General features: G+C 40.5%; 1 protein-coding gene across 1 annotated transcript in view; it reads right to left on the bottom strand.

Moving 5' to 3' along the window:
* Positions 1 to 8,730, bottom strand: part of LOC105294999 (potassium voltage-gated channel subfamily H member 1) — a 127,578-nt gene that overhangs the window by 84,671 nt on the left and 34,177 nt on the right. The window contains exon 4 of the mRNA XM_011364486.2: positions 4,503 to 4,631. Within this exon, the coding sequence (XP_011362788.1) occupies positions 4,503 to 4,631 (129 nt within the window). The remainder of the gene's footprint in view (positions 1 to 4,502; positions 4,632 to 8,730) is intronic.

Raw genomic sequence — 8,730 nt, forward strand, 5'->3', positions numbered from 1 at the left:
GATCAAGAAGAACTTAAGTGATAAGAAGCCAGACAGCAAGTTAAGAAATTTGAACTTTATCCTAAAACTCATGGAGAATCACTGAAGCAGTTTAATTAAGGTGGGTAGAAGGAAACATAAACTGAGTTCTTTTAAGAAGGGCAGTATGGCAGTGTAGACAGTATACTTAAAAAAAAAAAAAAAAGTGACAGAAAAGACAAGTCAGAACCCCAGGCAAGACACCATGGGGGCCTGGACACATGTTGTAGCCTAGGCCAGGCCAAAAGGGGAGACTTGAGAACAGCTACTAGATAGATTCAAAAGGAGTTGATGAACAGTAGCTGTAGAGGGAGAGAAGAGGCAATCCAGGTGGCCTCTGGGTTCCTGGTTGGGTGACTGGGTGACAGCTGTGCAATGAGATTATAAACACAGGAAGAGAAGGAAACGGGTTTGATGGAAGATAATATGTGCAATTTGGACCAAAGATGTCTCATAGCAATCGGGAGAAACAATCCTGGAAGGAAGGGATCTCCCGTTGTCCACAGTGCAAACTGGGAGGGGACAATCCACTGAAAATCTAGTTCAAGGAAGGCAGCTGACACACCCCCGCCCTTCAAGGAAGCCTTTCCCGGTTACTGCCCGACCCCCAGCAGAGCTGCCCACTCCCTCCTGTGCACGCCCATTTTCCCTAGGCAGACTTGTTTATTCAGCACACACACTTATTGGGTGTTGTTTGGGTGAGGGGGGTGGGCAGGAGAGGAAGTGGAAGCATGAGAGGAAAAGGACAGAAGGAAGGGAACACGTGCAATCAGCTCAGAAGTACTTATGGCCTCCTGTCCCCATTCTCAGCAAGGATAACCACTTCTCCCTTCCTTGACTCCACATGGCTTCTGGTTTCAACTGGGGTGAGCCCCCACTAAACTGCTTTAGCCCACACAGCCCCGTATCCTCCCCCAGGCCAGAAGAGATGGCTGTGGGATGAGCTGGGACTCCAGCTCCTCCAAGGTAAGTGCAGAGATACCAAAAAGACAGACTTATAGGCCCCTCCCTGGGAACGGTGCTGAGTCATTATGAGTGGAAGTTACCGAGGACTCCTATGAGTTTTCTTCACTCCGATTGGGGGACTGTGAAGCCAGGCTTGTCCAGAGCTGTAGTCACAGATCCCCTTAGAGGAGCTGGTGCCATAACCCAACATCCAGAAAAGATCAATGGACACACGGGACCAGGATGGGCAGCCCATGTGGACACTGCCTAAGTGTTCTCAAGTCTCCCTCCCCCAGTCTTTTCCCTATCAGTGTACAAATAATCAAAAATCTAGGATGACTTCAAGTAGCAGTTCACATTCTGTCATCCTAAGGGCCAAGACGACATGTGAATATTGGAGGCGGAGAGGGGGAATGGCTTATATCCATTGCTCTGTTTCTTTCCCAGGAGGGCCTGACAAATATCCCACATGAAGACATATGGAGAAGGGTCAGAAGCTACGACAGCTTGCCAAAGCCCTCATCCCCAAATATTCTAAATCTCTGGACTTTAAAAATCTCCTCTGGAGTTTTCCATTCATTTTGTCGTCCGTGTTTGGCTCAAGTTTAACTATGAATTTAGAAGTCAATATGTGCATCTTTGAAAAAGAACTTGCTCCTTTAACACAAGATTATTGGAGGGGGATGGGGGATAAGAGAGAAATCCAGAGCTGTTACCAAACAGCAAACATAGCTTGACCTTCATTTCTGCTCCATGCCAAAGTGGGTACTTTTTGTCAGACAGCAAGGGAATCAGTCAAAAAATGGACAGAAAAGAGAAGATGAGGAAGTCAGGGGCCTGGATAATTCATAAAAAGGATAAGACAACTGACAAACTAATGAAAGAGGGGGCTCAGGGAGCATTCCCAGGGCCCATGTGCTCCAAGCTCCATGAAAGGCGAGTTACCTTGCATTAGGTGTCAAAACAGTCTGCCGCCAATTATCCCATGCGGTTACCCCTCTGTGGGTTGTTTGTGAGAAAATGTTAGGCACAAACTGGCTCCTCCAACACTATGAGGATGAACTCACCCCATTCCCAAGCCTGACATGAGGCACTACATGATCAGAGAAAAAAAAAGCCCTTTAAAAAAAAACCGAACAAAAACGAACTAAAAAAAAACTAATCTGGTGGTGGGAAAACATCTCATGCTGCTACGCCAAGGAGCAATTATCTGGGGATTTTTCTGGGGGTTTGGATTATCCACCCTCCCATTTCATCTCAAAAGTGAATTTTAAACAAGCCTGGGTCAGCGAGACTCTCAGGACTCTTCTGACGGAAGTGTTGGGCCGAAACCCAGGCTGGGTCTGCTGGAATCTCCGTGTGAGAGCACATCCGAGGAGGAAGGTCACGGCAGAGAACAATCCAGCCACACAGCAGCGTATTTTCCATCTTGATTTGATCCTTGCGGCCAGAACTGCAGTTTATGGACTTACAACAAACAAGGCCTGGAGAATTAACATGCTCTTCCATCATAAATAGATTAGGATAAAATTTGATCTTGTCCTAAGCAGACCAGCACATCAAAGTGGGCCAGGGTCCCAGTGACATGACAGGTGGGAGGGTCGAAGCATGTCTGTCATGGCATTTGAAATAAACAGGCTTATAAAGTCATGTCCCGGAGGAGACACTAAGTATGATCCACTAGCAGCATGATCCACCTACATCGAGGGCTAAAGTGTATGCATCTGTGTTTTAAATTTTTACAAATCAAGCCACATGTTACTACTATTTACTTCACAAAGATAATATCTGGTTTCTTTGGCTAATAAGTAAGACTGTGTGCATGTGTGTCTGTGCGTGTGTGGTGTGTGTGTGTGTGTGTGTAACAAAACTCTTTTATCAGAAAGGAAATACATCATTGAGGCAGATTCAATGAAGTGGAGCATTTTCTTCCTGAAAGAAAGTGAGTCTAAGTGAGTTTCACTTCATCACTCACAGCAATGAGTCTCACTTATCACACAGAAGAGATGAATGTGATTTATCTCTTCTTTCAGGTTTCATGAGAATCAAATGAAGACACTAGGTGACATGTGAGGAGTATTCTCTGTTGAGTATGCCTTTCCTGATAACCGACACCACCTCACGTCATCTGGCGACAAAAAGAAAACATTCTAACTCAACCAAATCACGTGTTGTAATTGTTAAGTGAAAAATTGCATGCAAAAATAAGTGTCAAAATATCTGATTACCTTTAAAATATTATTTATGAGTTTATTCAGTCAAAAAAGCAAATGGCCTTTCTAGACAGTAGCAAGATGACAATCATGAGTGAGTCTATCACCACATAATAGCTACTGCACTGAGAAATCTTCAAGTCAGAAACTAAAAATTGGAGAATCGCAAATCTGGTTGAGAGACTATATATCTTCTGTGTTCTCAAAACCAAAAGGCAGGCTGAAATTAATTTATTACACTATCAGATAGTTAAAAAAAAAATAGGATGCACTGGTATACACAGCATTGTGCTCTGAACTCTATAAATGAGAGCACCTAAATGTGCTAGGATTTTAAATATCCTCAGAGGACACAGCCCCTGAGAGAGCATCCACGTAATTAACAACAGAGTTTCATTTCCTCCTATAATGTCCATTTAACAATAGCGTTTTGTCCCATCAAGAATAATGTTCCCTGGTTTAACTCTCTCCTGGACTCCACTCTCATCTCTCTGCTGCATCTCAGGAAACCACAATGAGCAAAGCTCACCGGTAGAGCTGGAAAATCAACCACAGAGCCAGGAAGCACTACAATATGAAAGCTCCCTTCGTCTCTTGATTATCCTGGGTGCACACTATAGAAGAGGGATGGAAAAGCGTGCTGTGACACCCCCTAACCCAAACCTCTGAGACTAACATACCATCTTTTGTATATCCTGATGAGCGGGACCCCTTCAGGAGTTTAGTTGTTCCAGAAATTCTGAGCCATCTCCTTTCCTAATCCCCAATGTTATTTCAATAATACATGCATGTGATGTAGCCAAGGTGAGAGCTAAAATCTGTGGTCACAGCTGATTAAATGATCAAATGAATTAACTATCTGTGGACTTAATCAGGCAGGTAGACGTGCTAAAATTTATCTTAAAAATCTTGAAATGCTACAACTCAGTCAAATCTAAAGAAGTTTATATATAAATGAGATGAATGTGGCCATGGACTGCCTCATTTGGGTGACAGACAACTGTCATGTGAAAACCTGAAAAGATTCTGACGATACCAGAAGTGCCCAACTATCTTCTTCTATCTGAACTTTCTTGGAAAGGGTTAATCTAAAAAGGTATGAAATTGATTCGTGTGTTTTCTAAAACAAGATTTTTTCTCTCTTTCTCCTCCCTCAATGTATTCCAGAATGATACAATGCTTTACTCAACATATTAAAGTTTAAATCTTGATCTTTGTGCAGAGATTGCCTTGGCAACCTCAAATTCTCTGTAACAAGAGTCGCACTTACAGGCAAAAAAAAAAAAAAAAGGCATAAATATATTAGTACAAATCAGAATTACAAACCTTTACATGAATCATCCTCAATAGGCTGTTTGAAAGCTGTTATGTCACTAAAAGTGCAAAGAAATAAGACCACTTTATCCTGTTCATTTCGAATTGGAGCGATTTTCACAAAGAACCACACAGGTGTCCCTGAAAGAAATATCAAAAGGTTGGTCAGTAATTTGCCTTCTCATTTGAGGGGCTATGGAAGCGAAGACTTGGGAATGAATAGGTACAAATATTCATTTATGTTTTAGAAAGCTTCATTCCTTTGGGTGCTGGGGTTATTATACCATTAATTTCTCTTCTTGCTGGAATAAAAACTTTCACAGTGACTACTCAGTGGTGCTTTTCTTCTGTTCAAATAATTTTTCTAAGTGCAGATCTCTTAACTCTTGTAAAATGATTAGAAAACAGATTGAAAATCCCTCCTGATGTATGGAAGTAACTAAGGTACAGAGATCTAAAGACTTACCTTAGACCACGTAGTGGACAAGTAGAGAGTAGAGGCCGGGATGGGCACTATCAACCACGGCCGGCAGACTATGCAAACTCAAATTTCCATTGTTAAAGGGCCCCAGTGCAAAATCCAGTTTGGGAATCCATCAATTTGGCTCCCATGCTCAATAAACTGTGGGTCAGAAACTATATTTCTAAGTCTTTCTCCCCAAAAGAAAAACCCAAAGGGTCCGATACAATAGCAAATGACAACACATGAAGGAAAAGAATCACCACAGTGATTCTCTCAGCAAAGGCTTCCCCAGAAAGGGAGGGTTTGGGGTTACGGCTGTGATTACAGCAGTGCCTTAGGAAGTTTGGTGAATGTTTCAACTTCCATTCCTTGTTCCTGAGCTAAAGTGGGGGATACATAAGCTCTTCCAAAGCACTGCTCTGATCCACAGAAGGAGAAGGTGGGCAGGGCTTATCTGATTGACTTCTCAAAAAGGGCACTCACTTAGCCTATGTCTTCCAAAAACAAACTGGGGAGAACAACAAGTATTTCCTATCTGTAGAGGACATTGGCAAGACTGACCAATCAATTCTGTGAAACGAAATTAAACGAGACACAAAACAGTATGCTCTTCCCTATCTAGTTCTGTAGCCCAGTTTCTAAAACAGCATCTGGCATGTAAGAACTTAGGAACTACTTGCTAAATTTTGCATAACTGGAATATCACTTTACATACTATTTTATGACCATTTTCAAGTGGAAAAAAAAAAAAACAACCCAGTAAATATTTCTCCAGGTTGTTAAGTATTAGAGAAGCAGCCTACATGCCAGGCACTGTGCTCAGCATTTTATCTTATTTTAGAAGATAGTAACTCTAAGTAACTTAAGCAAATAACTCATTGAATCTTGGTGATGGAAACAGGTCCTCAAAAGGTCACCTGGGTCTCTCTGCCTGCAATCACATCAACGTCTATGCTACACAACGCGGACAGAGAGACATCTCTGATTAACGTTAGGGTTAGCCAACTTAATGATAACTAGCTTACACATCTGGCTATACCACTTATTCATATGTAAGTATGAATAACCCTAAAATGTACACTCAAACAGGCAGCAAATGGATCAGATGGGAATATGTTCTCCTCAAATCTTAACTACTATGTATTCACTCAGAGTTAATTTTGATCGTCCGCTCATTTTCTCTTCCCATCATTTTCAGCTATCAGTTTCTGGGTGCTCTTAGAAGACAAAGAAACTATAATGTCACTAAGAAAATGTGTTTTGAAAGAAAAGTCCACCAGACAAAAATCACAAATAGCATTCCAAAATCAAGAATATGGCCTCTGAATTATCTACTGTTTAGAAATTTTGTTACTACTCCTCCGAGTCCCCTCCTCAGAATCTGTAGGATTTTAAACCATTTTCAGTTAAGCAACAGAAAATTCAAAAGAGAATGTCACACCAATTGATCCTACACACCCACAGCTCTCAGGTATATCTTAGCTGGTAAGACAAAAAGCAAACAAATCAAAAAACCATTTTCTTTTTGCTCTAAAGAAAACTTTAAGCAATTTTCTTTTAAGATGGTAAGCCAGAAAGCACTTCTAATTTATCAAACTAGTAATAAATCAAATAAGGGGACCCCCCCCCCCATTCATGATGTCTAACACCAGGAGCCTTGTCTTGCTGGAATCCCAAGAACCTTCTCTTTCACAGCTGCCACCTGTGGGCCCTCCACTACGCTGTATCAGCCAGGTCCAGTGCCTGTGAATGTTCCAGTAGGCACTGAGCCATCTAATCTTTAGATTCCATTTATGACCACTGGGAGATACAGGTTAAACCCTGTGTTTGAGCCCTATCTCTTCCTTTATTGATTGTCTTGGCTGTGTCACTTTAACTTCTCTTAGAATCAGTTTCCTCATTTGTAAAATGGGGATAATAGACCTGCTTTAGAGGCAGTAAAAATAAACACATGTCTCGTACATAGTTATTTAAAACTATTACTTTCTTTTCTTCTTTCCTTTTAAATTCCTCACCTGTAAGATTGAAATGCTCACTATCACATCACAGGGGTGTTTGGATGGCTTAAAAGAGCATGTATCTCATATGTTTAATGAAACGCTGGAGCTGCCTCCACCTGCTCTGAGAGAAGAGAGCCAGTCTCAACCACAACAAGCAGAAAGCTAGAAAAACCAAGGCTTAAGCCTCGAAGTAATTAAAATTTAATTGAAGAGCAAAAAACGAAACCTAAACAAATGAAGTTACATTGTTTGTAAATGAGAAGATTCAATTTTTTAAGTCAGACCTCCCTACTTAATATACAAATGTAATGCAATTTCAAACGACACCTCAATTGTTCTTTCTTCATTTGTTATTCTCAGAGCTTGATGAACTGAAATTCAATTCAAATAGAAAAATAAAAATAGAAGAATGTCCAAGAAATTTTTGAAAAGAAAAATGACAAGGGCTATCTACCACCGTAATTGAGAGCCATTGGCACAGGCCCTAAAACAAGCAATGATGAAAATAATTCTACATTTACTAAGTGCTTACAATGAAGCCGTGCCCTCATATATTATGGTTCACTTCTCACAACTGAGAGGTAGAATTGCTGCTATGACATTATTCCCATTTTACATATGGTGAAGACCACTGGAAAAATATCGTAACCAAACTCATGCAGCGAATAAGTTACAAAAGGATTCCTGGAAAAGGAGAGGAGAGAAATAAACCCAAGAATGTGTGAGAATTCAGCATATAAAGAACAGGGCTTTTCAAATGAGAAGGGAAGAGCTGGATTTTTAACAAATAGTGTAGTGGCCCCACCTTATCCAAGATTTCCCTTTCAACAATTTCAGTTACCTGCAGTAAACTGTGGTCTGAAAATACTTAATGGAAAATTCCAGAAATAAACAATTCATAAGTTTTAAATTATGTACCGTTCTAAGTAGCTTGAAGTCTCATACTGTTCTCAGTAGTGATGAAATCATGTGAGGCCCTGCTCCATCCGCCTGGGATGTGAATCATCCCGCCGTCTCCACACTGTGTATGCTCCCCGCCCGTTAGGCACTTAGCAATCTTGGTGATCAAGTCAATTGTCGTGGTATGGCAGCGCTTGTGTTAAGGAACCCTTATTTTACCTAATAATGGCCCCAAAGTTCAAGAGTAGACATGCTGCCAATTCAGATACGTCAAGGAGAATCCATATAGTGCTTTCTTTAAGTGAAAAGGTATATATGTATATGGAAAAACATAGTATCTATAAGGTTTGGTACTATGCATGGTTTCAGGCTTTCACTGGGGGTCTTGGAATGCATGCCCCACAGATAAGGGAGGACTACTATACTGAGACAACTAAATAAGCACTGTGGAAAGTAAATTAAGTTAGACTGCTACATCGCATAATACATAAAAATAAATTCCAAATGGTTTAATGTTCTAAATACTCTAACATAGCTATAAATGTATCAGAAGGAAAAATGGAAGAATATTTTTATTATCTGAGTAAGGTGAAGAGCTTCCAAGGTACTATATAAAGCGCAGAACCACAAAGAAAAATACTGACATAAAAATTTTTTACTTCTATATAGTATTTTTTTAAGTTTCGAAAACAAATTTTTTTAAATATGAAAAATATTTTTTTCATTTTGTGTGTGACTTAGGATCAATATCCCCTATAGCTCCTGAATAAGCAGAAGACAATCCATTAGGAAACTAGGCAAAATATGACTGTTTTCCTATTAGATATTTCTCCACAACTAGATTATAACCTCCTCCAAGGCAGACTCAGTTTCTTAT

Source organism: Pteropus vampyrus, unplaced genomic scaffold (assembly GCF_000151845.1).
Source record: "Pteropus vampyrus isolate Shadow unplaced genomic scaffold, Pvam_2.0 Scaffold98, whole genome shotgun sequence".
NCBI lineage: Eukaryota > Metazoa > Chordata > Mammalia > Chiroptera > Pteropodidae > Pteropus > Pteropus vampyrus.